General features: G+C 38.2%; 2 protein-coding genes and 1 long non-coding RNA gene across 15 annotated transcripts in view; 2 read left to right on the top strand and 1 right to left on the bottom strand.

The window, feature by feature from the left end:
* The window catches only part of LOC109098066 (rho guanine nucleotide exchange factor TIAM1-like), a 61335-nt gene extending 48832 nt beyond the window's left edge, over positions 1-12503 (top strand). For 6 of the 8 annotated variants that reach the window (XM_042732527.1, XM_042732528.1, XM_042732526.1 and 3 more), the window contains 12 exons: positions 5237-5461; positions 5620-5688; positions 5837-5962; positions 6137-6245; positions 6874-7053; positions 7513-7631; positions 7786-7894; positions 8287-8345; positions 8717-8813; positions 9191-9278; positions 10361-10533; positions 10839-12503. In XM_042732527.1, coding sequence (XP_042588461.1) covers positions 5237-5461; positions 5620-5688; positions 5837-5962; positions 6137-6245; positions 6874-7053; positions 7513-7631; positions 7786-7894; positions 8287-8345; positions 8717-8813; positions 9191-9278; positions 10361-10533; positions 10839-11356 — 1872 coding nt within the window. In that variant the 3' untranslated portion in view covers positions 11357-12503. Of the gene's footprint in view, positions 1-1574; positions 1707-2594; positions 3327-5236; positions 5462-5619; positions 5689-5836; positions 5963-6136; positions 6246-6873; positions 7054-7512; positions 7632-7785; positions 7895-8286; positions 8346-8716; positions 8814-9190; positions 9279-10360; positions 10534-10838 lie in introns of those variants that run through there. The other 2 variants (XM_042732532.1, XM_042732533.1) reach the window with 2 other exon arrangements.
* Positions 12504-13891: 1388 nt separating this feature from the next.
* Positions 13892-15801, bottom strand: LOC122138702. Its single transcript, XR_006155743.1, has 2 exons — positions 15672-15801; positions 13892-14624 (listed from the first exon to the last, which is right to left on the bottom strand). It is a non-coding gene; the product is annotated as an uncharacterized LOC122138702 (long non-coding RNA).
* Positions 15649-18453, top strand: part of LOC109098063 (glutamate receptor ionotropic, kainate 1-like) — a 52166-nt gene continuing 49361 nt past the window's right edge. For 5 of the 6 annotated variants that reach the window (XR_006155740.1, XM_042732541.1, XM_042732540.1 and 2 more), the window contains exon 1: positions 15809-15969. Coding sequence is in view for 5 of the 6 variants with exons in the window: in XM_042732541.1 (XP_042588475.1) it covers positions 15885-15969 (85 nt within the window). In the remaining variant the exon portion in view is untranslated. The other variant, XM_042732536.1, reaches the window with a different exon arrangement.

Here is an 18453-nt window from a genome sequence, read left to right as displayed (position 1 = left end):
AATCAGCAGAACAAATTGAGTGAAAAGAACTGAAATATTTGATTTAATGTCAGCAGAACTCCAGAAGGTTTAAAACTTGATTGTGATTCAGTATGCTTTGAAAATCACCCAAAGAGCATCTTGTACATTAGTAGACAAGTATATAACCGTTTGTAAAAAGTCATTTGATCAATTTCACAAGTTATCTAGAAATCATTCATAATCTTGAATATTTCCTAATTATTTTTGCACATTTCTTGCACATCACATTTCTTTGCATTTTTTCCAAAATCTTCAAACTGTTTCCAGGTTTAAATTGTATTTTGAATTCCAGGTTTTCAGTGTGGTCTCAAATGTTTGGACTTGAGCAAAAAAAACATTGATTATGCAACTCCACACTGTAGTTAATTGTTATTAAGTCATTCTCAGGATTGATTTATCTCTCTCATGACTTCTTTTCCCTTCTATAGCCCGTGTTCGCTCTCTGTAGAACTGTTTACTGACCTGATGTCTGGCCTCCTTTTTTGCCCTCTTTTGTATGTTTTCTCTCTCTTTCTCTCCATGCCCTTGTCTGTCACACCGACACTGTCAGCCGGCCACAGTCTCTCTGACCTGTTCTTCAGCACACCATCTGTTGCAGAAACACATTTAGACCTAATAATGCACCCACTAAACACCACATTCTGTCAGAGCGTGCATGTTTGTCTTGTCCCATTCCCCTCTGTCCCGTCCATGTGCCATGTTGCTGAATCAGTTGGTATGACATTAATATTGTGCACATAACCCACCAAATACATATGCTCTTTTTGGACACTGTCAAACCATTTAGACACAGAGCAACGCACTTGCTTTAGTCTATTCGGTATTTGAGTTCTTTAAAGCATACCTAAAAGCTTTCTCTTGTACTGTACTGTCTATTGTTCTGTCAGAAATGTGTATTTGTATGTGTTTTTGACACAGGGAAAGAGGAGCTGATTCAGCTGGGCATAATTTATGAGATTCATTTTCTCTCATTCTCTCTTCCCGTATTAATCACACGGCTGGTTATCGTTATTATCTCACATCACTTATGTTTACTTTTCTTGCTTTGAGATGAGGGAGAAAGAGAGAGGGGGACGACATCTTTAATTAGCTCTGCATTCTAATTGCTTGATTATGCACATTGATTTGAATCGCTTAATGCTGATAAATTATGAAGAAACCCGCCGGAGGAAATGGACTATCTAGAAGACAAAGGACAGGAGGACTTCATTATTTTTCCAAGCTTGATAATGACTGCATGTATCTCGCAGAAGGTGGTGCGACATCCTGCTAAACCCAAAAACTTCTTCCCCTGCCAGTCTCCAGATTTATTTACAATGCGAGTTCAACCATCTGAGCAGTTCTTCCCTCGAGTTATCACTCTGAAGAAATACGAATGCATGCTCATGGATTTGTGCTGTTAACTGTCTAAATATTGACTTTTCACATCAGCCTGGCTTAGCTCACTGTGTGTGTGTGTGTGTGTGTGTGTGTGTGTGTGTGTGTGTGTGTGTGTGTGAAGAAAGGATAGGAGAGGGAGGTTTGTACTACAGAATTCTTTTAATCGTGATTGGTTTGAGGATGTGGAGCTTTATGCTTGTTACGACATGCATCCCATGAAATCTCCTGAGAAATTTATGGATTTGCATGTTTTTCCAGTCGTAAATGCTCAGAGGTACTGCAAAGCCGATAAGCTTGTGTCTAAGGTGAGTTTTGAGAGAAAAAGAGAGAAACTGTATAAGCGAAGGTGTTTCTCGACTTTTTTTTGTTGTGCAAACCAATGCTGTTCTGCCGTTTAAGCAGGTCTGTACTTTCATATTTGAGCCCATGAGCTTCAGTAGCATGCATGTTAAACATGTAAAATATTTATTTCTGAGTTTCAAGGTTAAAATGTAAATGCAAAGATGTTTAGATAACCATGGATGGAATTCAAGACCATTTTGAAAGTGAAAGCTCCTTTAAGAAATTGAGCCTTGTTTAATGTGTGCAGTTGTGAAGTCAGTTTGAGAGCCTGATAAGGGCATTTCATGGCTTTCCAGGGAAGGAAACATTCTTCTTCCTGTCTTCTGTGAGTCTATGCATTGATAAGATGAGTTAACATGCCATTTAAAGGCTCCTGTCAAGTGTGTGACAATGGGTCTGACAATGTTTTCTGTGTTTTTGCTTAAAGATAGATATTAACTACTCTAATAGAGCAAGCAGGTTGGGCACTCATGGCCAAAAATATTGGCTGAATGGGTTAAAGTATGATTGTAGTTTAGCTATTTTACTTATTTTTTTATTTAATGATTGATTATTTCTTTATATATTTATTTAAATATTTATCATGAAGACTTTTTTTTTTTTTTTTTGGTTCATTGTTTTGAAACTTTGAGCCATTTACATAAATATAAGCCATTTCATAGTGAGCAGTGTTGACTTAAATTATTAAAAATAGTTTGTTTATTCAAAATAAAGCAGAAATTAAATATCAAATTTAAAAAAATTAATATTTAAACCAAAATTAAAATAAGTAAACAAAAAAAAATGTTCCCTTTAGAAATTAGTTGAATCATTATTAAATTACTAAGAGAAAAGGGGAGTAATTTAGGACATGTTGCAAGCCAGCCTCAAACCTGTATTACCTGTTTGAGTACCTCAGCTCAGCATATCAGAAACCTGTGCACTAATGGCTGCACTGCAGCTCTGACAAGACCATCTTTGTCTAAGTTCATTATTTCCACACTTTCACCTTAACAAAGACAAACATTGTGCCACACCTGTCGTCTTTGTTCTCGGCATGTTGACGTTTTCACCTGAGAGCTGTGCTTTTCCCAGCTGTGGTATAATGTGATGCTTGTGGCTGTACCAGTGTCCCCCTCCCCTTCTGTCCTCCTCATCCTGCTGCCGATAAGATTATTATCATTATTTTCTCTCTCTCTTGTTCTCTCCCTCTGTCTGTGTGTTTACTGTACCACCACAGCTGTCAGAGCCCCATTCCATCCATCCGGCTAGAAACCAGCTCAGACAAGCAGAAACGTAGGGAGAAATTCTAGGAAAGGAGGGAGGAGGCTGTGTGTACTGGGAAGCTATCGTGGCATGTAGAGTTCGCAGTGAAGACACACTGCGTATCTGTTTCTGGTCGGAGTAGCTCAGTTCTCGCTCTCACGGTCGGGTCGTGACATTTTGTGCATAAAGATAAGCTGGAGGTAGAGGCGCTTCCTGTGGTTTTACTGCGGGTCACATTGGTGTGAAATCTGTGACCTTTGAGAGGCAGAATGTCTGTGCTATGGAGGCACAGGAGCTCCAAACGCTCCTCAGAGTCCATCTATGACATGCTGCAATTGGTGAGCTTGAGTGTGTTTTCTTTTGTGTGTGATATACTTAATCAGTATTACATAACAGTTCATGAGCTCTGTTTTATAACACACTATGTCTGTCAGATTTAGTGGATTAGTATGTTATGTGTAGATGTATAATATTGCACAGAATTGTTTTCAAGCATTTAAACTGATGTTCTGGGTTAAATACAACTTAAGTATAATGACCACAATTACCCCTTTAAATTATGATTTGTCTCTTTGTTGTTCAAAAAAAAAAAGCAGTAACACATATTAAAATGTTTTAATAGCGTAACTGTAGCACATACATTGCATGTGTTAGGATGGGACTGGTGTCCTTTACCAACCTTCTCTGCGCAAACTTAAATAGTATTTAGCCTTTTTAATCATGTTATGACTAATTAAAAAGTTACTTCTGCTTGGTTTTTGATGTAACTTTTGTTATGTAACCACGCATAAAGTAACACTGTTTATGCAGTGCAGATTCCACCCATTGGAATTATGCCAGTAGCAGTTGGTCAACGTATTCACCATGTTGACCAACATAACCAACATTGGTTTCAAAGCGACTTCTGTGAGTGGTGCTACACTGTTACTCATGAAATCTTACCAAAAATTTGCTAATGTGACTATCGGTACAACACATCCTGAAATTCATCCACTTAGAAAAGTAGTCCCTCCTCAAAAGTGATTTTTACACCTTGTCTACTTGTTCAGTGAATTGTTGTGGGCACGATCCAGTCATTTCATTGTGAATCCATGTGATCATTAGTGCCAAAAAAGTGCAGATTTTGCACTGGTTTCAAGTTGGTCACAAATTCACCACACGAACAGAAAGCTGCTTGGTTCAAACCTGCTGAAACCCTTTCCCCATAGACTTCCACTGCAAGCACATTACTATACGTGTGGTTTTTTGTTTGTTTACCGAACAAGAAGTCAAAATTTTTCTCCAAAGCATACCACAGATGTTGTTGATAAAACTTAAATGGTTTTTAACCCGGAAAAATGATAGAGCTCATTACATTTATCTCTACATCGCACCACCTCTCTCCAGGCTGTCCAGGCTGGTTAAGGCATGCTGGGGTGTGCAGGCTTTTTGTCAGTCCGTCACTGTGTTTATCAGTGAGGAATTCATGCTGCTGGAAGCCCCATCTGTCCTCTGTTGTTCCTGTCTGTGTGAATCTGTTCCACTTTTTCCTGAACACTATCCTGAGTCTGAGTTCTTGTTGTAGTGCTGTGACATACGAGATGTGACACTGAGGTTGAAGATCTTTGGATTGGAATCCATTGTTTTGGACGGGTGGATAATTGCTTTCTTTCAAGCATTTGGAAGCTAGGTGATGCATACGTGTTGTGTAATGTTTGTCAGTGATGTCAAAAAAATGCATCACATTCAGTAAGTAGTACAAGGGGATGCGGTTTTTAGATGTAATTTGTGTGTGTTTATAGAAATATGAGGGTGTTTTCAATAGTGGAGTAAACCGAAGTAATCTTGGCTAAGGGCATGGTGTACTCTTTGAAAACTTGTTGACAAGTTCCTAGATGGAAAATCCACCCAGTGCCAGATTTCCCAAGGAGACAAACTGTTCGGTACTAAATTACAAGAGTCCTTTCAAAGATCTAACATAAACCATCTTAAAGTTATTTATCGCACAGACACTTGTAATTACACTTCAGCCAAGGCATGATGTGCTTGGGAAAGTTCAGCCAGAATATCGCTGAATGCGTGTTTGGAACTGGAAATGCATCTTTCTGAATCTTGAATGCTCTGAATACCTGTGTGGGTGTGTGCCTGTTGCTGGTGAACATTTTAGATGCATGTGGGTTGTTTTTTTTTTTTTCAGATTTAAAAGTCATGTAGTGTATCTCAGCCTTTGCTCCTGGTGTTGAAATTGACATTTTGTTCATCCCCACAGAGTACAGAGCAGGTGACTGCTTTCTGCCGTAACCTTCATGATATGAATACCACCGAGGGTCCTGTTTCCTGTTCCTCATCTTCCTCCACATCTTCGTCTTCATCCTGTGTGCCCAGCCCCATCTCACCCCTACCAGTTCTCTTCACCCCACGCCAGCTCTCCGATGCTGATAAACTGCGTAAGGTCATCAGTGAGCTGGTGGACACTGAGAGGACCTATGTTAAGGTCGGTATTTTCTGTGCTTTTAAAGCATTGTTTCGATTTTTAACATTGACACTGATAAACCTGCTTGGATGAAAATCACTCCTGGTTTACAAATTCTAATATAAAAGCTGTGCTGAAGCCAAACATGAGCAAGTCTTTGAAACTCTCTCTATCTACAGGACCTGAACATTTTGATTGAGCGCTACCTGAACCCCCTGCAGAAGGAGAGATTCCTCTCACAGGATGAGGTGAGACATTGTTTTTATATTCATTATATTTATTTATTAAAAATAATTTATTAATAGTATATTTTAAAATATAGAATTAATAATGAACTTCTGAAAATATTATTGATACATAAGATTTACGAATCTCTTATTCCCTCTACACTCGTAGCTGGATGTGCTTTTTGGAAACTTGGCGGAGATGGTGGAATTCCAAGTGGAGTTTCTGAAAACTCTGGAAGATGGAACCAGATTAGTTCCAGATTTAGACAAACTGGAGAGAGTGGATCAATTCAAGGTGTTATATTAGTCCATTTTTTTTTTTTTTTTTTTTTTTTATTGCATGATTTTGGATCATCTGAGTAGATGCTAAATATGATTGGCACCATAAGAAGGTCACTATTGTCTCCTAATTGCATGTTTTATGATGAATCATTCAGTGTTTTCTAATTCATTGTCTTCTAACTTCCAGAAAGTTCTGTTTTCTCTTGGTGGATCCTTCCTGTACTATGCAGATCGTTTTAAGATCTACAGTGCTTTTTGTGCCAGCCACACAAAGGTCCCAAAAGTCCTTACCAAAGGTAATGCCACTGCACTTTCAGAGACTGGTTTACTAGCATTAGCACAATTAATCAATGTTTTAAAGTGCAGGGGAGTCCTTGGTTCCTTGAGTACCGTTCCTTGACATTTAATTGCCATATTCAATGATTATGCTTTACGTTGGCTAGTTTTATAAACTGTTCTTCTGAAGACCTACAAACTGCCAAAGGCCAGTTTTCATAGTTTATTCAAAGCTAGAGGGGTGTTTTTACTCTCTCACAAGCAAATGATGTACCCCAAAGCATTTTACTGAGAAATGATGACCCTTTGTAGGGGTCTACTGTGAAAAAATTGCCATTTCCCAAGGCACCAAAGCTATTTTGCTGATGTATGTGAATAAAGATGTTTCCTGTGGGAAGAGTGGATCAAGTTTTAACTTGATTGCCTGAAATTTTTATGGATAAATATGTTGAAGTATAAACTTTTTCTGAAATGTGAGGCTGGCAGAGCATTCTGGCAGTTGAGAAAGTTGAAAGTTGATTTACTCAAATGTAATTGTCTTTATATCAAGTTAAGACCCCTGTCCAAGTTAAAGTCTAGTTTACGGATGCAAACTGATTTGAAATTGCTGTGCCATCTCATAACTTCTCCTCCACACATTTGGTGCAGCTAAAACAGACCCGGAGTTCAAGGCATTCCTGGCTGAGAGGAACCCCAGGCAACAGCACTCTTCCACGCTGGAGTCCTACCTGATCAAACCCATTCAGAGAGTCTTAAAATACCCACTACTCCTGAGGGAGCTTCACTCCCTTACCAACCCTGACAGCGAGGAACATTACCATCTGGATGGTAAATATGGAGATTTAGATACTAATTGAACATAATCTTAGGCCATGGGTGGATCTGTTTGTAGTGTAATATGATGCAGCTCCTCTTCTGAGCTAGATAAGAGGGTTTTGAAGACTTTTAAAAAGATTTTATAAAAAGAGGTTTTCCTCCAAATTAAATAGCTTGGTTAAATGTTTGAAAATGCAGTACAACCAGTGGACAACCATAAATATTAGTATCGTAATTGTACAAATGTACTCTAAAATTATAATTATATATATATTTTTTTTAGAAAAATCAATCACATTTTCCCCCCTAAATCATGCAGCCCTAATCAGAATAGAGGTCATTTGCACACATTCTTAAAGCTACAGTAACACAATTCTAGTGGATTAAGATCTAAAGGCGGAATTCTCCAAATGAAAAAAAAAAAACTTAATTCTTTAGTAGCAGTTTATTAAGTCTCTTATCTTTTTGTAGTTGCAATGAAAGCCATGAACAAAGTGGCCAGTCACATAAATGAAATGCAGAAGATTCATGAGGAGTATGGAGCCGTGTTTGACCAACTCATCAGCGAGCAGAGCTCTGACAAGAAAGAGGTACTGTTCCACTAGTCTCTCTTAGGTCTTTGTAACTCTAAAATCCACATTTGTTGATACTACTTGCAACAAATATTGTAATGCCACCATCAAATGTCATGATGTGCACACTGATGTCTTCTAACATCTAAAACAATGTTTACTCTTATTCCAGGTTGCTGACCTGTCAATGGGTGACCTCTTGTTGCATGAAACTGTGATCTGGATCAACCCACCCTCTTCTCTCATGAAGGGGAAGAGGGACCCAGAGCTGGCTGCGTTTGGTGAGTGTTTGTAAAATGCTTCTTCCCGAAATAGAATCCTGTTCTCTTATTCATTAATCTGTTTCCTACAGTAATGGTTCCCTGCATCAGTAAAGGCCAGCTGTATCTTTGGGCACAATGGCATTAGAGGAGCCACCTTGTCCTTGGCTCTTAAGACATTAAAGTTACATTTATACACAAGCTTTTTTCCCCCTCAGCTAAGACATTTTTGAAGAAGAAACTCTTCAGATGCTTTAAAAATGGGTCAGTTTGCCATTGAAGATGGCAGTATTTCACTGGGTCACGTTTTTACTCCAACTCTTCTGAAAAGAGCCCCAAGCATCTCTATTGTGAATGTTTAGTGTTGTATGGTTTTGTGTGTCTTAATGTTTTATTTCATTTTTTTCCCTCAGTTTTCAGAACAGCAGTTGTTTTTGTGTATAAGGACTGCTCCAAGAATAAGAAAAAAATCGTAAGTGCTTTTTCCCTTTCTTCATTATTCATTAATAGAGGTCTGACATAGGCTCTAAGTGCTTGCAGACTAGCGCTTTTAAGAGGTGTAGTTTTTGGGTTTTATTGAAGGGCACATTGTCGAGTGTGAAGTGAGGATTCCCTTCTCTTCTCTTCTCTCTCACATGGCCATCAAAACTCTGTGACCATTGACTCTGAGACCTTTCACTTGTTTGTGATATTGTAAAACTGTGATGTAGAGAATACATTACTTCCCTAACTTCCTGTTTTCAGTGTGTCAGGTGGTGGATGCCAATAAAGATCCATTTTAAATGTTTTCTTGATCCTCACAAACCCCATCAAAAAATTTGTTTTGCTGTTATTTTGTCTCAGGGTGGATCTCACAGAGCATCAGTCCTTGATGAAAGAGACCCTTTTCGGTTTAGACACATGATCTCTACAGATGCTCTCCAAGTTCGCAACCTCCCTAGTAAGTATTGGTCTACTAGTCTCATTCTTTTCCCACAGACCTATTGAGACTAGTGTGGTATATTAACTTCATGCTTTAGATTAACTTTGATAATGTGAATAATGCATTTTACATCCCATGTGCCCTGATGACACTTGATGAGCATAGTAAAGTTTGCTTTGGCTGAACTGGTTCGGGCCAGAATGTTGATATTCCCTATCGATGGTTAGGGGTTAAAAGGTCAACCTAAAGGAACTTGGGGTCTGCACTTTGGTTCATTGTCCCATGGTCTGTGTCCTCCATGAGGTTCATTAACCCTGTGCTGATCTGGGAGGTTTTGTACTTTACAGGGTTTCCCACAGTCCTTTTACCAGCATACTGTTAACCTTTCATTTCAGACTCAGAGGGGTCTGCAATGTGTGAGATTGTTCACATGAGGTCAGAATCTGAAGGGAGACCCGAGAGGACCTTCCACATCTGCTGCAGGTAAGATGAGGTCCAGAACGTCACACATTTTTCTTTCATAATTCTCAAACTTCTTTGCATGAATGAGTTTCATTATAGTAAAGGTGTAGTAACCATGTTTTTTGGCATATTGATAACCATTTGTAGAACCACAGTTTTACTGCAAATACCATGATTAAACTATGGTTGGTGTAGCAACCATAACAAAAAAAATATGGTTAGTTTTTATTATTATTATTATTATTATTATTATTATTATTATTATTATTATTACACAGGTTTTTGAAACTATGGCTCCATTTCTCTAAACTCTATACACAAAACACACATGCAAAACCTCACACACATCTGGTGGAGCACAGGAGTTTGTCACAGCACTCGCACATACTGTACATGCATATGCACATACACTGTATATACAGTATATATGACTGATGAATTTTACAGTTATGCAACTGAACAAAAACTATAGGACATGTTAACATTGTTAAAGGCCCGGTTTCACAAACAGGGTTTAGCTTAAGACAGGACTAGACCTTAGTTAAATTAAGATATTTAAGCAATTATTTTCAAAAATGCTTTAGAAGAAAACATTGCAGGTGTGCATCTTGACACAGAAAAATGACACTGGCATATTTTAAGATATGTCAGAGCAAGATATTTTCAGTTGAGACAGCTCAAACATGCATTTTAGTCTGGGACTAGCTTAAGCATTGTCTGTGAAACCAGGGGAAAATGTGTTAGCAATATGCTAAAAGATGCAATTAATGTGTTGAAACAGGCTAAAACATGCTAACAGTACTGTAAAACGGTTTAAACATGTTAAAAGTATGTTAGCCGCATACTAAAACAATGTTAGCAACATGTTCAGTCATGTTATTGCTGGCTTTTTTACTTTAACCAAACTTTTTTTTTTTTTTTGGTCAAACCAACTTGTAATTTTGTCCTGATGAACTTCTCTAGTTGATATAATGCAGTTGCATTCATATATTTAAGCTTGGCTTAAGGGTACAAAATACTTTTTGGGGCCACTGCAAAACAGTATATTTCTACTGTTCCTCACTAAAATATTTGAATTTTATTTAATTTTTTTATATTTTTAGCTCTCCAGAGAGTAAAAAACACTTCCTGAAGACCGTTCATTCTATCCTGAGGGATAAACAACGCCGTCAGTTAATGAAGACTGAGAGTTTGCCTCCAAATCAGAAGTATATTCCCTTCGGAGGGAAGCGGCTTTGTGCGCTAAAGGGTTCACGACCCACAATGAACAGAGCGGGTATGTTGGGGACATCTGACGTAAATTGAACATTTAATTACTTTTTTTTTTTTTTCTGCAACACTCCCCTTCTCTCTGCTCCTCTCCCTATATTCCTGCTAACTCTCCCACTGTGTCTCTTTCATCTTACTCTTGTTAACATGATTAACGCTGCAGTTTTGTTTCAGGCTTTAGGGTGAGCTGATTATTATATAACAAATTTAAATCCTAGTGTCCATCAGACAATATTGCTTTCTTTCCAAAAGTAGAAAACTGTCTGCTGTTTAAAAAAGGATGTTTAGCATTCATGCTTTCTTCTCTTCCAGCTTCAGCCCCATCTCGAACCCTCGGCCGCCGGAAGCTGATCCGTAATCGTTTCACCATAGACACAAGTGTGGTTTTCGACGACGGCTCATCCCAGGAGCTCTCACCCATCTCCCCGACAGAGCCCCCGCTGTCTTCACTACAGAAACCCCAGCAGCCCATCCGAGACACAGACCGCTGGGTGGAGGATCAGTTCGACCTGCAGCACTACGAAAACCAGGATGACGTGAAGGAGACGGACATCCTCAGTGACGACGATGAGTACTGCCAATCCGTCCGGGGCACTCCTTCTGAGCAGAGTCTCGAGGAGTCTTTAGAGGCCCTTTCAGTAGAAGGAGATGAAGACAAAGGTCTCAACGGACTTTCGGATGACAAACCTCCAAAATCCCACGCCCCCCTGAAGCTGACCCTCCTGAGAAAGCAGTGTGCGGTGGAGGGTGTCGCTTCTGAGAGGGACTGCGAGGTTATTTGGGTTCGCAGGGATGATTTTAAAAACAGCTGCAACAGTGACATCTTCTGAGCGTTGAGGGAATGTGCGAGCTGTGATGATTTGTAGACTTGTACAAGAGTAAAAGAGAGTCCAAGTCTTCATGGACACGATGCACTGACAATCCTACTGAAAGCCAGAACTGAAGAACTTGCACCATAGAAAAACTTCTTGATGTTTCAAGGCACTCCACCCTAGTATCAATGCAGACTTCCTGCCATTTAAGTACAACTGTACAGCCAATGTATTATAGAGGCTTCGTACTGACAGACAGGCAGCTACATGTCCTTTCAGTTGATCTTTTTGTCTGAAACACAAGATCATGGTCGATCTGTTCAGTTGTGTCCTCTTTTTATTCAGGGATTAGTGACTTGATGCTTCGTATAACCTTCCTAGTTCTTTGTAATGGCTAGACACGTTTCCTTGAAAATGTCATGACAGTTAAGCTAGCTGTTTAATGCCATTCCTGTTACAAACCCAACAGGTCATTGCTTGCTGTCTTTGTTCCCTTTTGCTCATAGGTCACCAGCAACCCAGTATTAACAATCACTGTACACCGCGCGCACACTGAGAAATAATGTTCTACTTGAATATAGTAGAAAGAACTGCAATAATGTAATTGTTTATTTGTTAGGAAATCAAACTACCCGTAATCCTCGCTCAGTGGGCTTTGGTGTGCTGGTGAATTCAACAGCCAGACTTTTAGGTGCATAAATAAGGTATTTTTTATTCAAAGCACCCTTACTAAGTGATGAAATGTAGCAGATTTGTCCTGTTAATACTGAATTTGTCTCGGTGAGAATGAGATTTTTGAAGAGTTTGGGTCTATTTGTGGTATTTTGTACAATGGTTAAGATAAAGACGCATATGTTACACACTGCACATATATTTTAAAATAAGAGATGCCCTTCCATGTGAAAAACAATCACTGCATCTTCAGCCATGGATCCTTTTTAGTGGAATTGACTGTATTTAAGACTAACGTGTAAAAACTCCTTGCTTTTACCCTCTGCCTTTTTGAGACTGTGTATGTTCATACTGTGGAAATAATTATTAACCCAAAATAAATTTTCCTAATTTATATTTGCAGTTTCATCCTCATAACTTTGTACGTGCTCTGTCCTTTGTCATTGCCGCACCTGTTTGCTGAGTTTTAAATAAAGTTTGGTGTGATTTTTAATCACAGTGACTTGTCTTATTAAAAATAAATTCAGCAGATATGACTGAAAGAAGAAAGGTGTTGTACTGAAATCTTAATGTGAAAATTTGACTCTGTTTCTGATTAGTTTTTAGTGCGGATGCTGCTACCTGATTGGTCCCTATAACTAAAATCCAACCCCCACACCTAATCTTAACCCTCAAAGGGAGAAGCAGGGGTATTATAATCTCACTCAGATTTTGATACCACACTGGAATGTTTATGAAAATGTCCTTGTCATATCGGGTGCAAGCACGAGGTGGCAGTGAAGCGCTGCACCAAGCTGACGACAAACTGGCGCTTTTTCTTCATAAAAAATACTTTAACCACAAAACAGAACGCCGACAATATCTTTTCTGTATTTTCCACCCGCATAAGTGTACAAATGAGTCATATTCAATGGTCCCTGAGCCAGGACCTGCATTTCCTCCTCTAATCTCCTGCGGGTTTTATGTGGCAAAAGTGTGTTCAAAGTAGTTGCCATTTGTAGTTCCTGCTCTTGATACATTGTTATATCAAGAACAGTTTGAATCATCAGATGTTCTTTTTGTTGCATAAAATTCTTATGCTAGTTTCTAAAATGTCTACATTTCAGGGATCCAATATTAATTCTTACATATATCTACATATATTAATATTTAAATGAATAAATTTATACAAAGCATTTATACGTGTACATTAGACATATAAAACAGTTCTCAACATTATAGACGTACTATATATTTTCGAGTTCATATAGATCCATTAGGCAGCAGTTTAAAAATCAAGTGCACCAGAACAATATTCTGCTCTGCTGTTGAGAAACCAATTTTGACTTAGAAAATGAAACGCCATTTACAGTGTTTACAGTAAATACATCACTCATAACCAGTTCTCTGCAACTGAATGAAAAATAAATAGGATGTTCCGTTTGCTAAATAGCACATCGCATTTCTATTTCAGGTAGCTGCCAGACCATGAGAGCCTGAGGGAAGACGAATGTTACCAAAACAACAAACTAACGGACAGTTGTCCCACATCAATTTTGGAAATGTGTGCTTGATAAAAACATTCTAACACTGCCAGAGCCCTTATCAGTCCTGCTCTGATTCCATGCAGTGTCTTGGAGAAATGTAATCCACTGTCATGTAAGTACAGTGAGTTTTAAGCTGATCTATTGAATGCGCTGGAATTGCATTGCTTGGACTCTGTAGTTGTATTTCCTGATCACTGAACTGCTTTATTATGGGTTGCGAAATGATTTGTTGTGGTCGATCTGCTTTATGGACTGCAATCTTAAAACATTTTTATTCTTTCCGCACACTTCTGCCTGCTGACTAGTCAATTTTAATGAATAATAAATCATAAACATGTCAATAAATGCACTCAGGTGAAGATGTGACCATTATTTATTTGAGATGCTCCAGGATTGAAGATGAAATTCTTCTTTACTTTTCTCCTACCAGCCACAGTCGATTATCAATATTAGCTTTGCCACTTGCAGACACCATCAACAGAGGGTTGAAAAAGAGCTTTGAGAAGAAGAAATCACAGATGAGTTGCTGAATCAAACTAATGAAACATTCATCAGACTGAGGAGAGCAAGAATCCTAGTAGCTATGATTTTTCTTTTTCTTTTTGACTTTCTCTGTGATCACAGGGTTACCGAGATGGAAACTCACTCTGAATCATGGACAGAATATGAAGGACTTTGGACTAAATGTTCTTTTATCCATGATGCCAGTTCATTAACATGCAAAGCCTATTTAGATCCAGCCCTGTGGTCAGCTCGTTACTTTGTAGCTCTCTCTTTGGTTCTGGCTGTGGCTGCATGGATCGGTTCACTCATGAGCATTCAGTGCACCCGTCCCGACAGTGCCAGGTGCTGCCTGATAACAGCAGCCTGTTTGCACCTGCTCGCTTCACTCACTACTCTCATCCCTGTGTCCTGGACGGCACTCAGCATCTTCCATGCCGATCGTAGTCTGGCTCCATTCGGTTCCACATGGGGGAGGCTCTGGTTGTGGGCTGGCTGGCCTCGTGTTTGCTATGCACAGCCGGGTGGTTGCAGTGATGTTCTGGACCCCTCATCAGGGCAGGAGAAGAAACAAGCATCGCTGAGTGCTGCTGCCATAGTGACATCAGACACACTGTTCAGCTCAGTCAGCCTAGACTCTCTTGTAAAACGGTTAAGTTGGTAACAGTATTGTCTTTTTTAATTCACTTATAAATAAGGAAAATAAAAACTGAAGGGATATTTCAATATGTGCTACAACTGATGATTTTGCATCATATTAATGTGTTTAATTTAGTCAAATAAATATCATTTTATATTTATCTTATGAATATTTAGAAATATAAATATATTTGTTATGATCATTTATCTCCTGCTTCTTCCATTGCTGTTATAAGATTTGTCCTACAGGTGGTGTTGTGTGCCGCCATTTGGCAAAAAAGCAAGCTTTTTAATTCACTGTGGCGTTCGTTGGTCTGATTCAATTTACCGAATCGGTTCTTTCCCATAAACCAAACCAAAATCATCACTTAAAAGAGTTTTCAGAATTATTATGTTTTATTTTTGATAAATGCTGCTTTTCACGGTATTTTAACAATAATAAATACTAATAGGCTTTGAGTTAGGCTACATATTAACAATATATATTGCATCTTATTGCTAAACAAAGTTCATTTGCAGCCGAGTGATCTAACGCTTTGTGAACCATTTCGACCGAATCAATCAATCAAGAATCGGTTCAAAAGAACATTTCGTGCGAACAAGACATCATCGCTATTTCTGTGGACTGTCCCGTGCACGCATATATTTTGAGCATGAACTAATTATGAGCACTTACCTAACTTTCTATGACAGGCTTCAGCTCAGTTTGCCTAAAACGGAATGTCACTAAATATGTGGCTAGTTTGAAAAAGAAAAATAGAAATAGAACGCTAAACAGAATTTAAGACCCTGCAAACTTATCTTCAATCTCTGTGAACTTAAAAATGAAGATAACGTCTTAAAGAAAGACAAACGCTTAGCAGATTTAGCTTTAATCCTGCGTCTGGATCATGAGTCGGTCAGTGGCACGCGCTCTTTACTATTCTCGCGGTGCGCGTGCGGAGTGCTACAAGTATTTGAAGCGATGAACAAAGGATATCAGCACAAAATCCTACCTGAAATATCTTGAAGAGTGCGTTACATCGTGGATTTTCGGGGAAAGGATGATAACGTGTTGTTTTTGAGGCAATAACCGGCTTTTTCGAGGAGCTGTTTCCATTGCGCGCGATGGGAGGTGAATGGAAGTTGATGAGCGCGCGCTACGGTTCCTTAAATCCAGTTTCATGACATGAAGTTTATTATTTTTTACCTCTTTTGATTACAGAGCCATGGAGAAGCGCAGAAGACTGTTATTTTTCCTTTTTTACTTGATGTCAAAGTTTTACCTTAGTGACCAGCAGGTCATACGAATTGGTAAGTGATTGTTTATCATGACTCGTCATTGTCACCCACAATTATTGTTAATTTATCAACTTTCAGTGTTTGTTCAGAATCGCGTCTTTGTTGTCACGCCACCAGTCTTTAAGCGACCTGAAGTGTTATTGCTTGATTAAAAATAGACCAATTATCTGATGTTTTTATGACCTCTAAATGCATTCAGTTTATTTGTCGTATCTGCATATCCATGTAGAATATGGTCTGCATATTCAATGAAATTATCAGCATTGTCATTGATATAGCTACTATAATAATCTGTTTTGTTACAGAAGTCTAACTAATGGTTACAACTTTCTCAAAATGGGATGAAATCATTAACAAAGAATATCAGTCACTTGTACTGTTTGTAATGGGTTGACCTTTCTTTACATACGAAGTGTAGTTGGCAGGTCATCTTGAAAGTAAATAAACCATAAATGCATTCCTCATTTTATATTAAACCATCAGCATCATCATCACTGAAATGAGATTTGAGAGATTTGATCAGTGGCTCTCCTCTGTGTGTTATTGAGATAAAGCATCCTGTAGTCACATAGAGGACAGTAGAGTCTGATGATTGCTGGTGTCTGACTTTGCCATCACGGTAAATCCCCAAAGCGGTTTTAACAACCTACAGTAATCCTCTTTCCTAGCCAAGACTGATTTGATGTTCCTCTCCGAATGATGGGACTTCAGTTGAAACAGAAAGCTTGGCTTATTGCTTCTGTGGGATGGATTGTTGAAATACTAATAGTATAAATAATAGTTCATATGGACAGGCATCATCCATCCATAAATAAACTAGACATTGAAATGATCTACATTTAAGTTTACTGTATAGATCTACTCGTGCATTATTTTTCACTTGTGTATAGAGCAGAATGAAAGAGTATTTTAGCCCTATTGATATTGGTATTTTATCAATTCTCTCCCTGGGGGTACTTGTTTCGCCCACACCATGTTTGGACCTTCTTTATTGGAGACATTTGTCAAATTTGATCAGATATTGCTGGTTTACAGATGTTCTGTCATCTTGAACACACAGTGATCTGTCTTTAAGATGGATGTGTGTTGGAGCAATGAATCTTTTTATTAGATAAACTCACACCCTTACACATACACATGGATTTGATAGGACATTGTATATCAGGCTGGAGATACAGGAGACGCTATGTGCTCTTGAAGATATAGGTGCACCCAACTGTAATCTGTCCTCTGAACGTTATGATTGGCATCTAAAGCGTAAGTCGCTGGAGACATGGAGTGATGGTGGGCTTGGTTTTCATAATAGTGAGCCGTAATGGATACACTAACATTCCTCAGCTTTTCACAAATGTTCACGTCAACATTGCTCGACAGGGTACAGCTAGTGCTTCTTTTTCACAGATTATGGGCAAAGTTTGAACTAAAAATAGATGTTGAATTAAACAGATTGTATCATGGTATCAAGGTTTGCTTTTTAAAATTATTCATTTTAATTTTCAGTGACTCTAAATTAATTGTATAGACCATTTTGAGGGATGTAAACAATAGTCTAAAACAATGGTTTGGATGCATTTCTGGTTTTACACTTTCAATTTCAATAATTTCTGAGTATTCAAAAAGGTCCACATTTTGATAAAAACATATTATTGCAGCCGTGTTAACGTTACTTACGACTGAAGCACCTCCTGTTACTGTTTTAAAATAGTTTGAGCAGGTTTGTCCCAAGGTACCCACCACTTTGAGATCACATGACCAGCTGAATACTACTTGATTTAAGTGTGTTCGACTTCAGCTGGATGTAACCGATTTGTTAGATTTGCCATTTGCATTTGAAGGAGGAGTTGAAAACTGAGACATCAAGTTGGATACTTTCCGCTTCCGATAGTGATGTTTGTGTCATGTTTGCAAACTTTATCACAGATGAAGTGGGTTAGTGGAATATTACATGTTTATAAATATGATAACTTTATCTAATAACTTCATGATAATCCCATATGACAATATATCCATATCAGAGATGTAATAGGAGTTGTTTTAACTTACATGTAGTGTAGTCACCATTTTGAGATCTCCGGACCAGCTGAATACTATACACTATATATATTATATACTATATAATACTTTACACTTTTGATAACTGAATACATTTTCCATCATTTAAAAATTTGATCTATGAAATAAATATTGCATTTTTAAAAATATAGAACTTTATTTAAAAAGAAATCCTTATATCACACTCTAAAACACTCAAAATGGTGCTAAATAACACTAAAAGTGGTTCATTGGCTTGTAATCAAACACCTTTATAGGTGCTACACAGCACTTTTGTCAAATGGTGAGGAGCCCACTCTTATATGTTTGCGATGAAGGGGAATTTACTACAATAGAAAAAGCTGTTTACAGTTGGAAATTTACAAAATATCTTCATGGAACACAATATTTACTTAATATCCTAATGATTTTTGGCATAAAAGAAAAATTGATCATTTTTACACA

This window comes from Cyprinus carpio, chromosome B10, assembly GCF_018340385.1.
Source record: "Cyprinus carpio isolate SPL01 chromosome B10, ASM1834038v1, whole genome shotgun sequence".
Lineage (NCBI taxonomy): Eukaryota > Metazoa > Chordata > Actinopteri > Cypriniformes > Cyprinidae > Cyprinus > Cyprinus carpio.
The sequence above is the reverse complement of the archived record's forward strand: the minus strand, read 5'-3'. Positions and strand labels throughout refer to the sequence as shown.